The sequence below is a fragment of the Stomoxys calcitrans genome, chromosome 5 (assembly GCF_963082655.1).
Source record: "Stomoxys calcitrans chromosome 5, idStoCalc2.1, whole genome shotgun sequence".
NCBI lineage: Eukaryota > Metazoa > Arthropoda > Insecta > Diptera > Muscidae > Stomoxys > Stomoxys calcitrans.
The window spans coordinates 126408383-126432230 of NC_081556.1; the positions used below are offsets into that span (position 1 = coordinate 126408383).

General features: G+C 39.4%; 2 protein-coding genes across 2 annotated transcripts; one reads left to right on the forward strand and one right to left on the reverse strand.

Annotated features, from left to right (window-relative positions):
- Positions 1–2723: 2723 nt before the first annotated feature.
- Positions 2724–9420, forward strand: LOC106093970 (uncharacterized). Its single transcript, XM_013261142.2, has 4 exons — positions 2724–2976; positions 8700–8797; positions 8915–9050; positions 9115–9420. Exons 1-4 carry the CDS (start codon positions 2850–2852, stop codon positions 9261–9263), a joined length of 510 nt encoding a protein of 169 aa, XP_013116596.1. The 5' UTR covers positions 2724–2849; the 3' UTR covers positions 9264–9420.
- Positions 9421–14210: 4790 nt separating this feature from the next.
- On the reverse strand, positions 14211–19162 carry LOC106093930 (uncharacterized). The gene is made up of 4 exons (XM_013261097.2): positions 18935–19162; positions 14615–14721; positions 14399–14537; positions 14211–14336 (listed from the first exon to the last, which is right to left on the reverse strand). The coding sequence occupies exons 1-4, from the start codon at positions 19053–19055 to the stop codon at positions 14233–14235; spliced, it is 471 nt and encodes a 156-aa protein (XP_013116551.2). The 5' UTR covers positions 19056–19162; the 3' UTR covers positions 14211–14232.
- Positions 19163–23848: the final 4686 nt, after the last annotated feature.

Genomic DNA, 23848 nt, shown 5'->3' on the forward strand with positions numbered 1-23848 from the left:
TGTTAATTTGTGTACAAACTACAGATTGCAATTTTCATCCGATCGTCTTCAAATTCGGTATGGGCATGTTTTTCGGCCTAGAGACGAAGCCTATTGAAATTGGAAAAAATCGGTTCAGATTTGGATATAGCTTCCATATATATGTTCGTCCGATTTGCAGTAATAATGCAATAAGATGGTTATTTGTTAACCGATTCTCTCTAAATATGACAGAAAGGATTTTTTTATGATTTTCAATATTACTGGTGAATTTGATAGAAATCGGTTCAGATTTGGATATAGCTTCCATATATATGTTCGTCCGATTTGCAGTAATACAGCAACAAAATGATCATTTGTTAACCGATTCTCTTGAAATTTGGCACGAAGGATTTTCTTATGACTCTCGATATCATTGTTGTATTTCATAGAAATCGGTTCAGATTTAGATATAGCTCCCATATATATGTTCGTCCAATTTGCAGGTATACAGCAATAAAATGGTCATTTGTCAACCAATTCTCTCGAAATTCGACAGGAAGGATTTTCTTATGACTCTCGATATAACGAGTGAATTTCATAGAAATCGGTTCTGGTTTGGATATAGCTCCCATATATATGTTCGTCCGATTTCAAGTAATACAGCAATAAAATGGTCATTTGTTAAACGATTCTCTCGAAATTTGGCACAAAGGATTTTCTTATGACTCTCGATATCATTGTTGTATTTCATAGAAATCGGTTCAGATTTAGATATAGCTCCCATATATATGTTCGTCCAATTTGCAGTTATACAGCAATAAAATGGTCATTTGTCAACCAATTCTCTCGAAATTCGACAGGAAGGATTTTCTTATGACTCTCGATATAACGAGTGAATTTCATAGAAATCGGTTCTGGTTTGGATATAGCTCCCATATATATGTTCGTCCGATTTCAAGTAATACAGCAATAAAATGGTCATTTGTTAAACGATTCTCTCGAAATTTGGCACAAAGGATTTTCTTATGACTCTCGATATCATTGGAGTATTTCATAGAAATCGGTTCAGATTTGTATATAGCTCCCATATATATGTTCGTCCGATTTGCAGTAATACAGCATTTGTTAACCGATTCTCTTGAAATTTAGTAGATAGGATTTTCTTATGACTCTCGATATCATTGGAGTATTTCATAGAAATCGGTTCAGATTTATATATAGCTCCCACATATATGTTCGTCCGATTTGCAGTAATACAGCAATAAAATGGTCATTTGTTAACCGATTCTCTTGAAATTTAGTAGATAGGATTTTTTTATGACTCTCGATATCATTGTTGTATTTCATGGAAATCGGTTCAGGTTTGGATATAGCTCCCATATATATGTTCGTCCGATTTCCAGTAATACGGCAATAAAATGGTCATTTGTTAAACGATTCTCTCGAAATTTGGCAGAAAGGATTTTTTTATGATTTTCAATATTACTGGTGAATTTGATAGAAATCGGATCAGATTTAGATATAGCTCCCATATATATGTTTGTCCGATTTGCAGTAATACAGCAATAAAATGGTAATTTGTAAACCGATTCTCTCGAAATTTGGCACAAACGATTTTCCTATGACTCTCGATATCATTGGTGTATTTCATAGAAATCGGTTCATATTTAGATATAGCTCCCATATATATGTTCGTCCGATTTGCAGTAATACAGCAATAAAATGGTCATTTGTTAAACGATTCTCTCGAAATTTGGCACAAAGGATTTTCTTATGAATCTCGATATTATTGGTGTATTTCATAGAAATCGGTTTAGATTTAGATAAAGCTCTCATATATATATCGCCCGATTTTCACTCCCAGACCCACTGCAAGCGCATTTATTGACCAATCTTCCAAAAATTTTGTACAACGCTTTCCTCGACGAATTCCACAATATCCATAACATTTGGTCGACATCGGTTCAGATTTAGATATAGCTCCCAAGTATATATTCGTCAGATTTTGGGTAATCTGTTGTCATTTGTCAACCGTAGTTATTAAATTTTTTACATATTTGCTTTGCTCGAAATTTGATACAGGAATTTAAATAATCTATCTGGATACATCCGCCGAGGTCCATAAAAATTGGTTTCGAATAAGATTTAAAGGTCTCCTATCATTGATATGTGAATGTTCTGTCTTGTGGTCCATGCCCTTAATGGAATGTTTGTGGGCAAATTAGCGTTTGTGTACTTTTTTGTTTGTTGCATTTACTTTAGATGGTCATGATTTTTGTGCAAATATATGTACCAAGCTCTTTGCTAAGAAGAAAAATAGAATTTGACCTATCGGCTTTATTTTCTATTTCATTGAAAAAGCTTTGAATTTGTTTCAACCCGCTTGCACATTAGACAGCTGACTGCTCACAACACCCCTTTCTCTTTTCGTGTGCTGGTCAACAAACAAAACAACATTTGATTTTAAATCAACAAATTTGGAAACCATTCTTATCAGCGTCATTGCGGTGATGCATTTTGTTTCTGCCTCGCATTCGAAAAGCTTCAAATATTACGTTTCATGGTGGGCAGCAACTATGGCCTCATTTTTGTACATATACACACATTTGAATACGTTCATAAAGGGGTTAGCGAAGAAAAATCACAAAAACAAAAACTAAAAGAAAAAAATTAAATCCTTATCAACAATTGTTTTTGAGACTCTACCTAGAAAACTTAGGGAGATTGATTGCAAATTTGTTAATTATTTCACCACAACAAGAATAGAAGCCGCATCAAATTGAATCGAAACAAATACTAGACAAGAAAACAAAGACTATTAAAATCTATTTTTGAATATTATTACAGTGCAAAATCTAAAGCTATAGAAAATACAGAGTTTGAACAAAATGTCCTTAGTGAATTTAGCACATCATGGAATTCTTGTGGCCGTTGTGACGATCCTTATGAGTTTTGTTGTCCTTCAGAGGGAAATAGCAACGTTGCGTTATATTTTTGTCATAAGAAATAGTTATGGTGAGTGCGCAAGTGTTTTTGTAAAAAAAAGAAGAAATAACAAGTAAGCGCTGAGAATTGCGCCCTCTAGAGGCTCAAGAAGTCAAGATCCCAAATCGGTTTATATGGCAGCTACACCAGATTATGAACCGATTTGAATCTTACTTAACAAAGTTGTTGAAAGTGATACTAAAACACTACGTGCAAAATTTCAGTCAAATTGGAAGAGAATTGCGCCCTCTAGAGGCTCAAGAAGTCAAGACCCAAGATCGGTTTATATGGCAGCTATATCAAAACATGGATCGATTTTAACCATACTTAGCACAGTTGTTGGAAGTGATACCAAAACACCACGTGCAAAATGTCAGTCAAATCGGAAGAGAATTGCGCCCTCTAGAGGCTCAAGAAGTCAAGACCCAAAGTCGGTTTATATGGCAGCTATATCAAAATATGGACTGAATGGGCCCATTTACAATCCCAACCGACCTACACTAATAAAAAGTATTTGTGGAAAATTTCAAGCGGCTAGCTTTACTCCTTCGAAAGTTAGGGTGCTTTCGACAGACAGACGGATGGACATGGCTAGATCGACTTAAAATGATATGACGATCAAGAATGAATATTCTTTACAGGGTCTCAGACGCATATTTCGAGGTGTTACAAACAGAATGACGGAATTAGTATACCCCCATCATATGGTGGAGGGTATAAAAATGAATTCAGTTAAAACAAGTAAAAAGGTATTAAGTTCGGCCGGGACGAACTTTGGATACCCACCACCTCGGGCATATATGAAAACCCCATTTCGGCACAATCCGATGAAAATTGGATAAGTTATGCAACTCAAAATCGGCACAGACATTGAGTGGTCTAATAAATATAAGTCACTGTTGAATTTTGTATTTCAAATTTCAAAAAAATCTGGTAATAAATGCAGCTTTTATGAGCTTAAGACCCTCATATCGGTCTATATGATAGCTATATCTAAATACAGGCCGATCCGAACCATATTTGGGACGGATGTCGGGAGACCTAAAACTATCCACTGTTTCAAATTTCAGCGAAATCGGGTAATAAATAAAGCTTTTACGAGATTAAGACCCTTAACCCGCATATCGGTCTATATGGCAGCTATATCTATACATAGTCCGATCTGGATCATATGCTGGTCGGATGACGGGAGGTTTAATACAAATCACTGTGTCAAATTCCAGCGAAGTTGCAGCTTTTAGGGGCTTCAGACCCTTTATCGGCAGATCGGTCTATATGGCAGCTATATCTAAATATAGTCCGATCTGGATCATATTTGGGTCCTACGTTGGGAGGCTCAAAGCTACTTACTGTTTCAAATTTCATCAAAATCGGATAAAAAATACATCTTTTATGGGCTTCAAACCCTTTATCGGCAGATCGGTCTATATGGCAGCTATATCGAAATATAGCTCGATCTGAACCATATTTAGGTATTCTGTTGGGAGGCTCAAAGCTACTCACTGTTTTTAATTTCAGCGAAATCGGCTAAGAAATAAAGCTTTTATGGGCTTCAGACCCTATATCGGCAGTTTGGTCTATATGGCAGCGATATAGTCCGATCTGAACCATATTTGGGTCCTATGTTGAGACCTCCTGAAGCTACTCACTGTTTCAAATTTCAGCGAAATCGGTAAAAAAAAATAAAGCTTTTATGGGCTTCAGACCCTTTATCGACAGATCGGTCTAGATGGCAGCTATATCCAAATATGGTCCGATTTGGCCCGTTCAAGAATTTAACCAGCGTGCGGCCCAATATCTCAATTTTTTAAGGCTCTATAGTGATTACAACAGACGGACTGGCAGACAGACAGACATACGGACATCGTTAAATCATCTTAGAATTTTACGACGATCCCAAAATTTATATACTTTGTAGGGTCGGAAACTGATATTTCGATGTGTTGCAAACGGAATGACTAAATGAATATATATATATACACATTTACAACCTGTAGAGAGCAAATTTTGCCTCTACTCTACCTTATAGCTTTCTTTGGACTCCTATATTGTTGTGAGTAAATATGTCTGGTTTGGGGTGTAATTTGGGAATTAAGTGGCCAACCAGACACTTGGCCCTTAAAGTAGATATAAGCTTCTCAAATTCTTTTGAGCCTCATATTACCATAGTCGGTAGGTGGGTTAGTCCTTTACAGACTCACTTAGACAACTTTTAAGTCCATTGTGATACCACAGTAGTGACAGACCAAGGCTTCTGGCGGTAATCGAACTCACGACCCCATGCACTGGCAATCCAAGCACGCTACCAACTCGGCTACCGGGGCGCCCTACCATAGTCGGTAAATGAGTCATTTTTTATTTGAGCCCTATATTGTCATGATTGCTCTATATATCCATTTGATGGGGTGTGCTTTTTGGCGGTGGAATAGAATTTCAGAAATTTCGCCCAAATGTCAAGTTCGTGCTCTACTCCCAAATATCTTTCATTTAGCGTCAAAATGCCATGGTTGATAAATATGTACGGTTTGGAGGGCTTGTTAGGACTTAGGCTGGGACTGGCACTCTACCACTTAACCTTATAATTGGTAAAAAATTCGATATTTAATCCCAAAAACTTTTCATTTGAGCCCCATAATGATATCTGCGGGAAATAAGTTCAGTTTAGTGGGTTCTTTTGGGCTTACCCACAAACACTTGGCCCCAAACCTAGATTCATTTTCTACTCTCAAATACCTTCCATTCGATTGTCATTATAAGTCAAAAGCCTATTTAAGGCATTTTAAGTAGGTTAAGCGTCACCTATATCCTCCTATATATTCATTTGACGGGTAGTGTTTTTTGGGGGTGCGATGGTACTTCAGACATTTCGCCCAAATGTCAAATTCGGGCTCTACTCTTTAAAATATATTAAATTTAGAGCGAAAATAGCCATGGTCGATAAATATGTAAGGTTTGAAGTGCGTATTAGGACTTAGGATGGGACTGGAACTCGCCACTTTACCCTAAAGTTTTTGGTTTTACCCACAAACACTTGGCCCCAAACCTAGATTCCTTTTCTACTCTCAATATTATTGGGGACCCATATTGTCATTATGGGTTAAAAAAAAACCTATTTAAGGCGTTTTTAGGATGTTAAGCGTCACCTAGGTACTGTAACAGTAATTGTAATGTAATTTTTTTAAACTACTCCCAAATAGCTTTTATTTGAGTCCCATATAGCCATGGTGGTTAATATGCCCTTTTAGGGGTATTTTGGGATTGGGGAAACCTCTCTTTACATGGACTTTATTTTTTGCCATATTCGTAATCCACTCCCGAATACCTTTCATTTGAGTTCCATATTGACATGAACGTGCAATATGTCTGTTATATTTTGTAGGTTGGGCGCCCCGCTGGGTACTTAAACTGAAAATGTGATGATACCCATATTGCTTTGATAAGCCCACTTTTGATTTTGGGTGGTGTTTCTGTTGTAAGGGGGAGGGTGCGCCCCCTTTCGAGGAGGAGTTTTGGTGTTAGGGCGCCTTCCTGGGTACTTGGTCCCAATTTTTAATACCATATTCGCATTCTACTCTTCAATACCTTTCATTTGATACCCATATCGTTCTTTTCGCTCCACTTGTGATTTTGGATGGTGTTTTTGGGTAACGGGGGAGGGTCCGCCCACCGATATCAATCAATTATAAAGCCTATTCCCTCTTCCTGACCATATTCGTAACCTATTCCCGAATACCTTTCATTTGAGTCCCATATTGACATGAACGTGCAATATGTCTGTTTAGGGGAATTTTGGGATTCGGGCGGCCCGCTCCAATAACTTTCATTTGATGATATCAATATCATATGATTTTGGGGTTAGGGCGTCTTCCTGGGTACTTCGTCCCAATTTTTAGTACCATATTCGTACTCTTCAATACATTTCATTTGATACCCATATTGTTCCTTTTTTTTTGGGTAACGGGGGAGGGTCCGCCCCCCCCAAAATCAACAAATTATAAAGCCTATTCCCTCTTCCTGACCATATTCGTAATCTTCTCCTGAATACCTTTCATTTGAGTCCCATATTGTCGTGATCATCAAATAAAGCTATTTTAGGGGGTTTTAGGTGCCCCCCCCCTGTTATATGGATCCAACTTTTAATATAGTCCAGTAATGTCAAAAGTTATAAGAAAATCCCTCCTGCCATTACGAGAGAATCGGTTAACAAATGAGCACTTTATTGCAATATTTCTCAAAATCCGACGAACGTATAAATGGAAGGTATACCTATATCTGAACCCATTTTGAGCAAACTTCTCAGATACTGTGGCAGTCGTCGAGGAAATAAATTCGCTTGCTGTGACTCTAGAAGTTAAAATCGGGCAATATGTATATACATATGGCAGCTATATCTAAATCTGAACGGATTTCAAAGACATTCACCTACGATGTCGAGAGACAAGAGAAAATACGTCCTGCCAAATTTCGAGAGAATCGGTTTACAAATGACCATTTTATTGCAATATTACGGCAAATCGGACAAACATATATAAGGGAGCTGTATAAAAATCTGAACCGATTTCGAGCAAAATTTTTAGGCATTGTGTAAATCATCGAGGAAAGCGTTGTACAAGGTTTTGGGAAGATTGGTCAATAAATGCGTTTGCAGTGGCTCTAGGAGTGAAAATCGGTCTATATATATAGAGAGAGTAGAGAGATATATAGAGAGTATTTGGAAAATCATTGCCGACAAATTTCGAGAGAATCGGTTAACAAATGACCATTTTATTGTATTATAACAGCAAATCGGACGAACATATATATGGAAGCTATATCCAAATCTGAACCGATTTTTTCCAATTTCAATAGACTTTGTTTCTAGGCCGAAAAACATGCCTGTACCAAATTTGAAGATGATCGGATGAAAACTGCGACCTGTAGTTTGTACACAAATTAACATGGATAGACGGGCGGACATACAGACAGACGGACGTAGCTTGATCGAATCAGAAAGGGATTCTGAGTCGATCGGTATACTAATCAATGGGCCTATATCTCTTACTTTTGAGTGTTACACACAAATGCACTAAGTTATAATACCCTGTGCCACAGTAGTGGTGTAGGGTATAAAAATTCTGTATCAGATTAGATTTCCAGTCTTTTTATAGCCACCACCATAGGATTGAGGTATATTAATCTTGTCATTTCGTTTTGCACAGATACTTAATATTGATATAGGTCGTTGGGGGATTGCAAATGGACCATATTGGTTCAGATTTAGATATAGCTCCCATATAAACCGATCTCCCGATTTGACTTCTTGAGCCCTTATAAACCGCAATTGTTGTCCAATTTGGCTGAAATTTTGCATGCAGTGTTCTGTTATGACTTTCAATACGTGTGCCAAGTACGGTTCAAATCGGTCTATAAACTGATATAGCTCCCATATAAACCGATCTCCCGATTTGACTTCTTGAGCCCTTATAAACCGCAATTGTTGTCCGATTTGGCTGAAATTTTGCATGCGGTGTTCTGTTATGACTTTCAGCAAGTGTGCCAAGTACGGTTCAAATCGGTCTATAACCTGATACAGCTCCCATATAAACCGATCTCTCGATTTGACTTCTTAAGCCCTTACAAGCCGCAATTGTTGTCCGATTTGGATGAAATTTTACATGTTGTTCTTTGTTCGACCCGGCCGAATTTGGCACGCTTTTACATGTTTTCTTTCAAGTTCTTTACAAATTGTTTACAATAATTTTTCATAATTTCAGATTTTGGCCTTCAATATATACTTACCCATGTGGGTCTATTCGCTTTAGCCGTGTTAGCGACCCTGACTGCTGCCCTAATGATCTGGGGTATTGTGAAGGTAATTCGTTGATTTAGGCTTAGAATATGCCGCATTCTGTTTGTTCTGTTTTGATATTAATTTTGTCCATACCTTAGAAATGTCGTTTTTCGTTTGTTTTTGTCATTTATTCTACAGAAGTACCATAAACTCTTTGTGCCCTGGCTGATTTTGTATGGTGTGGCAGCCTTATTGTTTAGTTTTAAAATTTGGTATGATATTTGTACAAAATATGAATCATTCGAAGATATTCTATTGGGAATTATTATAATGGGTGAGTGGGGGATTTCATGAATTGTAGTCGTAATGTTAAACTTTTGATGTGTATTTTATGACAGGCATTCAAATTATTGTGTTTCACCCCATTTACATACTTTTTGCTGATATCCGTTTTGAGAGCCAAATAATTCCCGATGAAATGGAGGCTATGTATAGACCACATAAGTATCATAGTTATGATGATTTTTTGCGTAAAACCTCACTCTAACCTTTTGGAGGAAGACGAATAATATTCAATAAGAGTTTAGTAAATAAGATAATAGTCAATATTATGTTACAAATGAATTATAAATAATATTTTAAATACTTTTTTTATATACTATTTATATATTTTTAAAACGTAAATAAATAGAAGTTTGAATATATTTTATATTTATATTTTCTTGAACTACAAATTCCAAAATTCATATTAAACCCTGGTGTAATGGGTTAATGAGTTTTTGAGATTTTTCGTTTTTTATTTGCAAATAGATGGTCCACAGCATAGGATCTCCACGCCTACCAAATATATACATTGAATTTAAGTTATTCCATATGAAGAGAATATTAGAACTTACCAATAATCAGCTGAAAAACTATCAAAATATATAGATAAACATTTAGTGGCATAATCATCAAATGGAATAAACCGAAAAAAATTTTAATTGCCATTGCGCCAGAGTCACATAATATAAAAGGTGTCAGCATAATAGGTTTTCTCTAATGGAAGAAATAAAATAAAACAAGTAAAAGGGAGGTAAGTTCGGCCGGGCCGAATCTTGGGTACCCACCACCATGGATAAATTAACCATTATCTTTTATAACAACTCCACTACCATATCCATTGTGATATGCAAATCGGAGCTGGTCAGGAACATATTTGGTTGAGGTCCCGAGAACTCTGATACAAGTCACAGTTTCCTTGAAATCGGGCATCAATTCCGTTTTTTATCGTATTAAGACCCTGAATTAGAAGATCGATCTCTATGGCAGCTATTTCTAAATTAGGTTGGTCTGGAACATGTGTTGGTCGGATGACGGATAACTGTGTCAAATTCCAGCGAAATCAGGTAATAAATGACGATTTTATGGGCTCAAGACCCATAAGCGGCAGATTGCTCTATATGGCAGCTATATCTTAATGTAGTGCTATCTGAACGATATTTGGGTCGGATGTCGGGAGGCTTAGAATAACTCACCATTTCAAATATCAGCGAAATCGGGTAGTACTTGCGGATTTTATAGGCTCAAGACCCATAATCGGCAGATCCGTCTATATGGCAGCTATATCTAAATATGGTTCGATCTGAACTATATTTGGACAACTCACTCTTTCAAATTTCAGCGAAATTGAGTAATAATTGCGGCTTTTATGGGCTTAAGATCCTGAATCGGCAGATCGGTCTATATGGCAGCTATATCTAAATAAAGTCCAATCTGATTCATATTGAGATCGGATACCGAGAGACGTAAACCAACTTACCATTTCAAATTTAAGCGAAATCGGGTAGTAAATGCGGATTTTATAGGCTCAAGACCCATAATCGGCAGATCCGTCTATATGGCAGCATTATCTAAATATAGTCCGATCTGATGAACTATATTTTGGTCGGATGTCGGGAGGCTTAGAACAACTCACCATTTCAAATTTAAGCGAAATCGAGTAAAAATTGCGGCTTTTATGAGCTTTAGACCCAAAATCGGCAGATCAGTCTATATGTCACCTATATCTAAATATGGTCCAATCTAAACCATATTTGGGTAGGATATCGGGAGGCTTAGAACAACTCACTATTTCAAATTTCAGCGAAATCAGACAATAATTACGGTTTTTATAGGTTTAAGATCTTAGTCGGCAGATCGGTCTATATGGCAGCTAAATCTAAATATAATCCGATCTAAACCATATTTAGGTCGAACTTTCTGAGGCTTTAAACAACTCACATTTTTAAATTTCAGCGAAATCGGATAATAAATAAAGCTTTTATGGGCTTCAGATCCTAAATCGGCAGATCAGTCTATATGGCAGCTATATCTGAATATGGTCCGATCTTAACCGATTTCTGATGAGATGTCGGAAAGCTTAAAAGAACTCACTGTTTAAAATTCCAGCGAAATCGGTTAAAAAATAAAGGTTTTATGCGTTTCAGACCCTTTCTCGGCAGATCGGTCTATATGGCAGGTATATCTAAATATGGTCCGATTTGAACTATATTCGGATCGGATGTCGGGAAGCTTAGAAAAACTCACTATTTTAAATTTCTGCTTAATCAGATACTAAATAAAACTTATGGTATTCAGACCCTTAATCGGCAGATCGGTCTATATGGCAGCTATATTTAAATATAGTCCGATATGAACCATATTTGGGTTGGATGTCGGGAGGCCTAAAACTACCCTCTGTTTCCAATTTCAGCGAAATCGGATAAAAAATAAATCTTTTATGGGCTTCAGACCCTTTACTGGGAGATCGGTCTATATGGCAACTATATCTAAACATAGCCCGATTTCAACTATATTTGGGTCGGATGTCGGGAAGCTTAAAAAACTCACTGTTTCCAATTTCAGCGAAATCGAGTAATAATTGCGGGGTTTATGGGCTACAGACCCTTTATCGGCAGATCGGTCTGTATAGCAGTTATATCCAAATGTGATCTGATTTGGCCCAACCAAGAACTTAACCTGCGTGCAGCAAAAATAAGTATCTGTGCCAAATTTCAGCTCAATATCTCAATTTTGAAGGCTGTAGAGTGATTACAAAAGGCGGACGGACAGACGGATAGACGGGCAGGCGTACAGACATCGTTAAATCGCCTTAGAATTTTACGACGATCCGAATTATATATACTTTGTAGGGTCGGAAATGGATATTGCGATGTGTTGCAAATGGAATGACTAAATGAATATACCCCCTATCCTATGGTGGTGGGTATAACAAGTAAAAGCGAGCTTAGTTCCAAGTTGGTATGAATCTTTGGTACTCGCCCCCATGAATTCCGCTAATAAAGTACCCTTATTAACTGAGTTTGTATTTGAATTATTTTGGTCTCAAGAAGTCATATCGGGATATCGGTACTTGGGGGCCTAGATCACCATATTGATCGATTCGGATAAAACTTGGCACTGATATTGTAAGTCAAAAAGATAGGCTTTCGAGCCAAACTTCAGACAAATCGGATGAATTTTGAGGTCATCTAGGGGCTCAAGAAGTCAAATCGAGGGATCGGTTTATATGGGGGCTATATCTGTGTGTAAACCGATTCAGATCATACTTGACATGGTTGCTGGAAGTCATGACTTAAGTTTTTGTTCCAAATTTCAGACAAATCGGATGAAAATTGAGGCTGCTAGGGCCTCAAAAAGTCAAATCGGGGGATCGGTTTATATGGGGGCTATATCTGCTTATAGACCGATTCGGATCATACTTGGCATGAATCTAAGAAGTTTTAGAAGTTATAACACAAGTCTTTGATCCAAATTTCAGCTAAATCGGATAAAAATTGAGACTTCTAGGGGCTCAAGAAGTCGAAAACGGGGATCGGTTTATGTGGGGGTTATATCTGTTTATATACCGATTCGGACCGTACTTAGCATCGATATTGGAAGTCATAACTCAAGTCTTTGTTCCAAATTTCAGACAAATCGGATGAACATTGAGGCTTGTAAGGGATCAAGAAATCAAATCGGGAGATCGGTTTATATAGGGTCTATATCTGTTTATAGATCGATTCGGATCATATTTGGTATGAATGTTGGAATTCATAACACAAGCCTTAGTTCTAAAATTCAGCCAAATCCAATGATATATCTCTCATAAAAACCGATATTGGATCTTAACTTCGTGAGCCGCTAGAGGGCGCAATTTTCATCCCATTTTGCTGAAATTTTGCATTAAGTGTTTTGTTTTGACCATCAACAACAATGCCAAGTATGGTTCAAATTTGTTCATAACCTGATATAGCTCCCATGTAAACAGATTTCGGGTCTTGACATCTTCAGCCGCTAGAGGGCGCAATTATTAACCGATTCGGTTGATATTTTGTATGAAGTGTTTTTTTTTTAATTCCAACAACCGTGATGAGTATGGTCAAAATCGGTTCATAACCTGATATACCTCCCATGCAAACCGATTTCGGGTATTGCGCCCTCTAGCGGCTCAAGGCTAGAGGGCGCAATTATTAGCCGATTTGGTTGAAATTTTGCATAAAGTGGTTTGTTGTGACTTCCAACAATTGTGCCATGTATAGTTTTAATCGGTCTATAATCTACTATAGCTCCCACATAAACAGATCTCCCGATTTTATTTCTTGATCCCCTATAGGGCGCAATTCTTATCCGATTTGGCTAAAATTTTGAAACAATGAATTCCATTTGCGTCTCCAACAGCCAAACCACGTTAGCTCCAGTCGTCACATGACTTGGTATAGCTCAAATAGCATAGCATATAAAGAGATATGGGCTAAAGAATTTGACCAATGTGCGCCATGGTGAAGGGTATATAAGATTCGGCACGGCCGAACTTAGCACGCTTTTACTTGCTTTAATTTAGTTTATGCAATTTTATGTTCTGTTCACTATTTAAAGAAACTTTGAAAAAGTTTCTTTTTGAGCTAGCCTAGAAATCGAAGTTATCAGTTAAAATTGCTGTATTTTCGGATATCGTAATGGAATTTTGCCGTAAATCAAAAATCGATTACTTTATCGAAAATTTAGTAAATCAATTAGGCGCCATTTTTAAGGGCCAAATACCCCACTTACTTCTTATAGCATCACCAGATAAAATTTATTCGAAGGGTGCCTAAAAACATGTGTTGCTTAAAAGTAAATAGCTGCGTTGCCTTACCAGCCAGCTTATTTAGCAGTGCCTTTTTTTGCTGGGATATTATAACGATCTTTCTATATGCTTGTTTGGTGGAGCAGGCATTTCCCTTAGCTACTTTACAGATCTTAAATGTCTGATTTTGGTTTTTGGGGTAATTATTAAGGTACAAACAAAAGTTCGCCTATATGGGTCCATCCATTTGCGAAATGACTGACCTAAGAACCTTTTTGGGGTTTTCCTCTACCAACATTCGAATTTTCCAGTCTTGTGATTGGTTGTTATTTCAAATAATATTTTCACTATAATTAAAGTTAATTTAGTCAAATATTCATTAAAATGAATTGCGTATAAAACTTTTTTTAAATCTAATCAATATCTATATTGAATCGTAGTAAATTCGACGATTGGGTTCTTCAGCCTTTTCGCGTCTTATATGATAGAATGTGGAACATAGAATGTGCAAGAGCAGGGTTTCCAAGCCTGTAAGAACAAATGAGAAAATTCACTATCAAAACCAATATTTCCGTATTAGTTGAACTTACCAAAAATAGGCAAAAAATTTGCCAAAAACTCAAAATGAGCAAATGGCAGAGTCACCATATTGAATCCAATAAAAAAAATTGTAAATGCCGTAGCCCCAAAGACACATAGCAACAATGGTATTAACATTAGATGACGTCTCTGTATTAAGAGAGAAAAGGAAGCGTTTTTTTTTAATTAAAATTTCCTAAAAAATCTTTTCTTTGAAAATGTCTTACCTTACAAGCCCCCAAAATCAATAGAATCGAGGCAATGGCTCCAGCCCCATATATGGTGAAGTTGAGAATATTTCTGTTAATATATTTGGTACGATGACTTTCCTCCACTAAAAGGTTATTTGAAATATATTTCAGAGAAAAAAATAACAAATAAATAAATATTTTTTATTTAATGGAATAAATAACAAAAAACTAACTAGAGTGCCCAACATCTGTGACCGTTCTCAGTACGCTCCTGAATTTGACACTTCCAATTCTTAGACAGGAAACTGAATTGGAAGTGTCACATTCAGGAGCCTACTGAGAAGGCTCACAGATGTTGGGCACTATGTAGATGGGCCGTAGGCTCGTAATGGGGCCCGAATCTGGCGATAGTCCACTGGCTCTACAGGAGCGTGATTAGACCAATACTTACTTACGCCTCAGTAGTTTGGTGGACTGCTATGGAGAAAAAGTGCCACACAATAGATTCAGAAAACATGTTGTCTTGGCATAAGCGGAGCGATGAAGACTACGCCCACTAGGGCACTGGAGACCATTCTAGATATCCTACACCTTGACATACAGAGCAGCTCATACCATCGGATACCTGAGATGAGCCTGGAGGTCGAATGCGAGGCACTGCTGCCAGCGGTACAGTCTTGGATTGTCATCTGGAAGATCATGTTACACGGATGGATCAAAGCTAGAGTGGGCCTGGGGGTCTACATTGAGAACCCAGGGACTGAGATCTGTTTTAGATTGCCTGACCATAATACGGTCCTGCAAGCGGAGATCCGGGCGATCATGAAATGCGTGAAATAGTGTGGTGCTAAAGCGAGGACTTCGAGTGTGAACAGCTCTACTGACAGTAAAATAGGCATAAGGACAATAACAACCAGGATGGTAAGGTCACAAACAGTCTAGCAGAGTAAGAAACATTAACGCCTTCTCTGAGTTTGGTTGGATGCCGTGCCATAACGGAGTAAGGGGGAATCAAAGGAGAAGGCCAGGAACTGCCGTCAATAAACTTGGTTAACCCGAAACCTTTCGGGTCGACGCAGTCCGAGTTAAGGGCATGGGCGAAGAATGTGGATGCATCCCTGCGGAATAGCGAAACGATAGGTAGGACGGCGAAAATCCTATGATGGTTCAGATGGAGGAGAGAATGTTCCATTTACAGGAACCGCAAAATACCTGGGTGTTTTGCTGGACAGCAAATTGAATTTCAAATCCAACATTTTGAAAAGGGCAACAAAGGCAACTCTTGCCCTATACACCTGCAAGAGAGCCATTGGCAAAAGTTGGGGGCTTAGGCCGCGTGTCATGCATTGGGTATATACTGCAGTTGTTAGATCTATAATGTTATATGGTGTTGTGGTCTGGTGGACGGCGCTTCACTCAGTACTTAACCGGATCCAAAGGTTAGTTTGTATGTGCATTATAGCCGCACTGAGGACGACACCCTCAGATGAACCGAATTTAATGTCACATCTAATGCCCCTGGACATTGGGCTAGACAAATTGCTGCGACCATTACCGTTAGGCTAAGGTGTAAAAGTAGTCGCGTATGCTGATGACCTGGCAATTGCGGTTAGGAGGAAAATTTCTCAGCGCTCTAAGAGATATAATTTAGAGAGCTCTACGTGCAACAGCGAAGTGGGCTACCGTAAGCTGTCGAGGTGTAAATCCGTTCAAGACAGAAGTACTGCTTTTCAGCAGGAGACACAAGTTACCTACAGCGGCACCTGTCTCCTTGGAGAGAAGAGAAAGGGCAAGAAAGGCAATTCTTGACCTATACACCTGTACGAGAGTCATTGGCAAAAGTTGGGGGTTTAGATCGCGCGTCATGCATTGGGTATATACTGCAGTTGTCAGACCTATAATGCTATATGGTGTTGTGGTTTGGTGGACGGCGCTTCACTCAGTACTTAACCGGATCCAAAGGTTGGTTTGATTGTGCATCACAGCTGCACTGAGGACAACAACATCTGATGCACTGAATTTAATGCTACATTTTATGCCTCCTGACATTGTGGCTAGAAAATTGCTGCGACCACTGCCGAGAGGTTAAGGGAGCTTTCTCATTGGTCATGTGGCGGCTACGGACACTGTATTATCCTTGATACAATATTCGATGCCCCAGGAAGTGTGGATTACACCCTACCTGAGCCGCTTTTTGATAGAAAGTACTGTACCACTATTCCTGAAAGAACCGATTGGAACTACGATATCCCTGGTAACGGAAGTTACATAGACTTCTATACGGATGGTTGCAAACTTAGCGACCGGGTTGGCTTTGGGGTGTATAAATATCATCTTAGACAGCCAGGCAGCCTTTAAATCCCTGAAGAAAGTATTTTTGAACAGAAAAACCGCCCTTGACTGTCGCAAAACTCTCAACGAGATGGCGGAACAGTTCAAAATTGACTTGTTCAGGGTGTGGGGTTACAGAGACATCCCAGGGATTTGTAAAGCGGACAAGCTTGTGAGACTAGGAACTACCCTACACATTTCAGGGATAATGGAATCTGTGTTTATGCCTCTAGCGACATGTAAGCTAAGTTTTCAAAACCTCCCCCGAAGGACATCGAATGATCGATGGATATGAGCCATAACGACGGTTGGCATAAATATCTTCTCAGGCACCCAAGCAGCCAGTAATTCTCTCATTTTTCTGAACACAAAAACCGCCCTCAACTGTTGCAGATCTCTCGGCGAAATGGCTGAAGAGTTCAAAATTCACCTTTTTTGAGTGGCGGGCCACAGAGATATCCCAGGGAATTCTAATGCGGACGAGCTTGAGAGACTAGGAACTACCCTACACATTCCAGGGATACTAGAATCTATGGGTATGCCTCTAGCAACATGTAAGCAAAGTTTTGAGAACCAAGCCCGAAGGACAACAAATGATAGATGGCCACAAAGAGGGGGCAGTGAGCATTCCAAAACTATTGGGTTGCCCAAAAAGTAATAGCGGATTTTTTAAAAGAAATTAAATGGATTTTTAATAAAACTTAGAATGAACTTTAATCAAATATACTTTTTTACACTTTTTTTCTAAAGCAAGCTAAAAGTTACAGCTGATAACTGACAGAAGAAAGAATGCAATTACAGAGTCACAAGCCGTTGAAAAAATTTGTCAACGCCGACTATGTGAAAAATCCGCAATTACTTTTTGGGCAACCAAATATGAGGTCTAATTTAGACTTGAAGAGGTCTACCGCTTTGTTGTCATTGGCTAGAACAGACGTCTCAGTCATTGTGTCCGTCATGACAGGTCACTGTCAAATCTGAAAACATGCTGACAGATTGAAGTTTGCCAGCAACGATTTTTGCAGAAGCTGTGAGGACATCGAAAAAAAGAGACTGTAGAACACCTTCTGTGTGTGTGTCCCACTCTAGCAGTCAAAAGGAGTTCCTTTTTAGATTCTTTGAAAACCTGTCGGATTTAGCGGATGTGAACATTCGCAAGTTGTTGGGCTTTTTATAGCGATCTGGATGTTTCAACGATAGGAACTAGAAGGCATCTTCCTTCTTCTGTACCTGTGGTATCACAATGAACATCTTGGTGAGTCTGATGGCAGACTGCCACTTCAACCTAACCTAATCTAACTCATCCAAATCGCGTGAAGATGAGGTGGTCAGTATAGCTATTGGTATCATAACGAGACACATAGGACAACGAGCTAACTTATGTAAAATCGGTGCGGAAAGTGATACCATGTGTAGGGCATGTGGGGAAGATGATGAGACGTTGGAGCATTTCCTTTGTCATTGCCAGGCTTTCGCATCTAACAGATACCACCAGTTAGTTGGGGACATGAATCAACTTAGGGGCGTGGTATGGAAAACAATTAAGGATTTTGTAAGTAACACGGAATTCCAAACTTAGATTTTCTTTCTCGAAGTTACTTCTTAGAATTTAGAGCGCACAATAAGCCGATTACTGTTTGAGGTGTATGTCCATATTGGCATGGGGCAGATTAATATCCGTATCCTCTTTTCAACCTAATCTAACCTTACCTAATCCTAGTCTGTTATCACCGTTTATTCTTGACATTGTTGTTAAGCGTGTTGTTTGCTTGCGGAGGAGTTTTATAGTGTTGGTTAACGTTAAATTCCACGCATTTAGCGGAAAGAGCATTTTATTTGCCATAAACAAGCGAATCAGCCAGATTGGTAAATAAACTAGACCAATTATTTATCATAAGAAGGAATTTTTAAGAACTTTCTTCAAAGTCATCGTTCAATTTGCTCATATTAAGACCAGAAAAGTCTCGTCTTCTGAAGCCTATGAGGAGAAACCACTTTCCAATTTTTTTTTTCTTGTATACTCACTTCCTTCCCGGCTAAGAATTATCCACAAATTTATACTTTCTTGAAGAATAAGGACAAGACTTAAGGCAGCTGCAAATGAGCCAATAATTACACATTGCTTAGTAAGAATGTCCAAAGTCATATTTCTAAATTTGAAATTTTTTGCCAAGATGCTGAAAACACCGAACTTCCACTACAAGTGATGAAAAACTGTCTCTAAGATTAAGAACAGACAGTGCTCTTGGGATTGACAAAACAAAGAAATTAAAAAAAAGAAAAACATTTTCTGTGACTCACAAAAATATTCCTATATACAATTTATCAAGAATTAATTAAAAATTCTTAGTATACACGGGGGCACGAATGTCATAAAGATTGTCGAATGACACGACGATAAGCATTCACTGGTCCCAAGCGGCGATAAGGTTTATAAAAAGCTTTTAATACATATCGTACAACAAACAACCGCTGAAGCGGGAGTTTACAAACTAAAATAAGCAGGTAAAGGTGTTTTTTATACGATGGGTCGCATGCTAGTATCGTCATCCTGTTTGCAAAACCTCGAAATATTAGTCTAAGACCCCATCTTATATGTTTGCTTGTTGATAAGTTTGTGTGTTTCTTATAGACTCAATGACAGATGGTGCAGAATGCTCTCACGGCAAAAATACGATACTTAATTTTTTGATATATGAAGGGGGAAGGGCAAACCCTCCCCCTTACCATAGTTCTCAAAAACGCCAGATCTCGGATATAAGTGGGGCGATTCAAGCAAAATGTTGTTTGCACACTTATTATACCCCCAAAACAAACCAGTAAGGGCGGTGCCGACTGTATAATACCCTACACCATTTCTAAATTTGGGAGCCATATCCAATTCTGAACCAATTTTGATTGACCTCGGCAGATGGATTATTATACAATCCGTATCAAATTTGGAGCAAATATGTTCAGACTGCAGTAACTACGGTTGACAAATGACAACATTATTGCAAATTATATCTAATCTGAAACTGAACTGATTTCGAGGAAAGCGTTGTGCAAAATTTTGTCAAGCTTGATCAATAAATGCGCTTGCAGTGACTCTTGGAGTGAAAATCAGGCAACATACATATATGACAGCTATATCTACATCTGGGCCGATTTCTATGCGATTCACCAGTAATGTCGAGAGTCATAAGAAAATCCTTCCTGCCGAATTTAAAGAGAATCGGGTAAAAAATGAGCACTTTATTGCAATATTTCTCAAAATCGGACGAACATACATATATGGGAGCTATATCTTAATCTGAACCGATTTCGACCGAACTTCTCAGATATTGTGGCAGTTGTCAAGGAAAACAGTGTATAAAGTTTTGGAAAAATTGGTCAATAAATGCCCTTGCTGTGACTCTTTAAGTTAAAATCGGGCTATATATACATATATAACAGCTATATTTATATCTGAACCGATTTCAATGAAATCTACCAGTGATATTCAGAGTTAAGAGAAAATCCTTCCAGAGAAATTTCGAAAGAATCGGTAAACAAATGACCATTTTATTGCATTAATACTGCGAATCGGACGAAAATATATATTGGAGCTATATCCAAATCTGAACTGATTTTTTCCAATTTCAATAGGCTTCGTCTCTAGGCCGAAAAACATGCCTGTATCAAATTTTTAGATGATCGGATGAAAACTGCGATCTGTACTTAGTACACAAATTAACATGGACGGACAGACAGACAGACGGAAAGTGATTCTGAGTCGATCGGTATACTTATCAATGGGTCTATCTCTTTTCTTTCAGGGTGTTACAAACAAATGTACTAAGTTATAATACCCTGTACCACAGTAGTGGTGTAGGGTATAAAAACTGGTATCTAAATTTGGGGTGAGGTGGCTAAGGGGGCTGCCCTACCCCCAAAGCCTGCCAAATGGATATATAGACCAATCATGACAAATGGGTTTCAAATGAAAGGTATTTGAGAGTAGAAAACTAATTTAATATCCAATTATTGGTTTAAGGGTTTGGAGGGACGCCGCACACCGAAGCCCTACCAAGCTGGCCACATTTACCGACCATGGCAATATGGGGCTCAAATAAAAGGTAGTTGAGAGTAGAATAACACCGGTATTCACGGTACTCAGTTAAGAATTCCGTGCTACTTACAAAACCCTTAATTGTTTTCAATGCCACTCCCCTAAGGTGGTATTGTGTCCCCACCTAAGTGGCGGTATCTGTTAGATGCGAAAGCCGGGCAATGACAAAGGAAATGCTCCAACGTCTCATCATCTTCCCCGCATGCCCTACACATGCTATCACTTGCCGCACCGATTTTACATAAGTGAGCTTGTAGTCCTATGTGTCCCTTTATGATACCAATAGCTATACTGACCTCCTTCTTGCCTCCTTTCACTAATAGACTCGTCTTCTCACGATCTGGATCACCCCATACGATTTTCGCCATCCTACCGACCGTGACCGCCCGGATCTCCGCCTGCTGGACCGTATTATGGTCTGGCAGTCTAAAACAGACCTTAGTCCCTGGGTTCTCAATGTAAACCCCTAGGCTCACTCTGTCCTCAAGCTTTGATCCATCCGTGTAACATGATCTTCCAGATGGCAATACTAGGGTTCCGTCAATCCAAGACAGTGCCGATGGTAGTAGTACTTCGCACTCGACTTCAGGATTTATCTCTGGTATCCGATCGGACACCTCTTCCCTTCCTTCCAGGTTTCTTATGATCGCACCGATTATACCGCTGCTCCCACCCTCAATCCATTCTCCCATCGCCTTAAGTTTCATTGGTCGGATATCTAGAATAGTCTCCAGTGCCCTAGAGGGCGTGGTCCTCATCGCTCCGCCTATGCCAAGACAAGATGTTCTCTGAACCTGTTGTATGGTCCTGATGTTGCACTTTCTCTCCATAGCAGATCGCTTTAAAAAGCCCAATAACTTGCGAATGTTCACATCCGCTAAATCAGACAGGTTCTTAAAGAAATCAGGAACTCCTTCAGTCTGCTAGTGCGGGACACACACACAAGGTGTTCTATAGTCTCTTCATCTGCGATGTCCTCACAGCTTCTGACATCAAAAGTCGTTGCTGGCAAGCTTCAGTCTGTCAGCAGGTTTTCCGATTAGACAGTGATCTGTCATGACGGACACAATGAATTAGACGTCTGTTTTAGCCAGTGACACCAAAACGGTAGGCCTCTTCAAGTCTAAATTAGGCCACATAGTTTTCGAATGCACACAGCCGCTCCCTCTTGCGACCATCAATCATTTGTTGTCCTTCGGGTATGGCCCTGAACACTTAGGGTAGTTCCTAGTCTCGCAAGCTCATCCACTTTACAATTCCCTGGGATATCTCTGTGGCCCGACACCCAAAACAGATGAATTTCGAATTGTTCAGTCATATCGTTGAAATATCTGCGACAGTCGAAGGCGGTTTTTGTGTTCAGAAATACCTTTTCCAGGGATTTAATGGCTGTCGGGCTGCCTGAGAAAATATTTATGCCAATCGTCGTTATGACATTATATCTAAGCCATTCCACCACTTGCATAAATGCAAGGATCTCCGCTTGATATAAACTGCAGTGATTGGGTAACCTTTTCAATTTAGCCAGTTCTAGATCTTTAGAGTACACCACAAAGCCCATCTGGTTGTTTAGTTTGGAACCATCCAGGGATATCGTAGTTCCAATCGGTGCTATCAGGAATAGTGGTAGGGTGTAGAGTGTAATCCACACTGCCTGGAACATCGGACATTGTATCAAGGATAACATAGTGTCCGTAGCCGCGAAGTGACCAAGGAGAAAGCTCACTTACCCTCACGCCAGGGGTCGCTGCAATTTGTCTAGCCACAATGTCCAGAGGCATAAGATGTAGCATTAAATTTAGTGCATCAGATGGAGTCGTCCTCGGTGTGGCTGTGATACACAAGCAAGCCATCCTTTGGATCCGGTTGAGAATTGAGCAGTAGATGGACTTTTGGAGCGCCGTCCACCAGACCATAACATCATATAGTATTATAGGTCTGACAAAAACAGTGTATACCCAGTGCATAACACGCGGTCTAAACCCCAACTTTTGCCTATGGCTCTCTTACAGGTGCATAGGGCAAGAGTTGCCTTTCTTGCTCTTCCCAAAATGTTGGATTTGAAGTTCAATTTCCTGTTCAGTCGAACTCTCAGGTATTTTGCTCTTCCCAAAATGTTGGATTTGAAGTTCAATTTCCTGTTCAGTCGAACTCTCAGGTATTTTGCGCTTTCTGTAAATGGAACATTCTCTCCTCCCAGGCAGACAGCTGAAAAGAACTATTTCTGTCTTGCACGGATTTACACCTAGACCACTCTCGGTAGCCCACTTTGCTGTTGCACATAGAGCTTCCTGAGTGCTTCTTCTGCGAACTTGGTGCGGATTCAAGCTAGTGCGGATGCGAGCTAAGCGCAGATGCAATTGGGTGCGGTGATGAGGTCGAGATGCGTTGCAGATTGTTTGGAATCCCTGGGTAGTACCCGGGCCCACGATGTGACGCTGACATGGGTTCCTGGGCATGAGGAGATTCCAGGAAATGAGAGGGCGGACGAGTGCGACCTCTTATCGAAAGCCAGCAACTCCCTCGTCCTCCTCCGGTCGATGACTGGCCATAGCGCCTTTGCAGTCCGGCAACCATCCACCGAGCTCCAACTTGCCGCCGACGCCGCCCTGGCCATTCCATCTACTGTGTTCAGTAGCTCGACAAGTGGCACATAGCCAAGACCTTGACATAGGGCATAACCGAACACTGTGTCATGGGCTGCATGGCGGGGCGCATGGGTATACCGAACAATGACTTCTGTAGGAGTTGCCTCGATGCGGATGAGGTGAAGACTATTAAGCACTTGATGTGTTCCTGTCCCTATCTGCAAAGACGTAGGCTCTCCTTTCCGGGAAGCTGTTTCTTCT

Bases quoted from the DNA above. Each gene is read 5' to 3' on its own strand.
- LOC106093970 (XM_013261142.2), top strand. From the start codon at position 2,850: ATGTCCTTAGTGAATTTAGCACATCATGGAATTCTTGTGGCCGTTGTG. The intron at 2,977-8,699 runs GTGAGTGCGCAA...TCATAATTTCAG, and splicing joins TGTCATAAGAAATAGTTATG to ATTTTGGCCTTCAATATATA. The intron at 8,798-8,914 runs GTAATTCGTTGA...TTTATTCTACAG, and splicing joins TGATCTGGGGTATTGTGAAG to AAGTACCATAAACTCTTTGT.
- LOC106093930 (XM_013261097.2), bottom strand. From the start codon at position 19,055: ATGACTTTGGACATTCTTACTAAGCAATGTGTAATTATTGGCTCATTT. The intron at 14,722-18,934 runs GTGAGTATACAA...ATAACCTTTTAG, and splicing joins AATTCTTAGCCGGGAAGGAA to TGGAGGAAAGTCATCGTACC. The intron at 14,337-14,398 runs GTAAGTTCAACT...TTGTTCTTACAG, and splicing joins AAATTTTTTGCCTATTTTTG to GCTTGGAAACCCTGCTCTTG.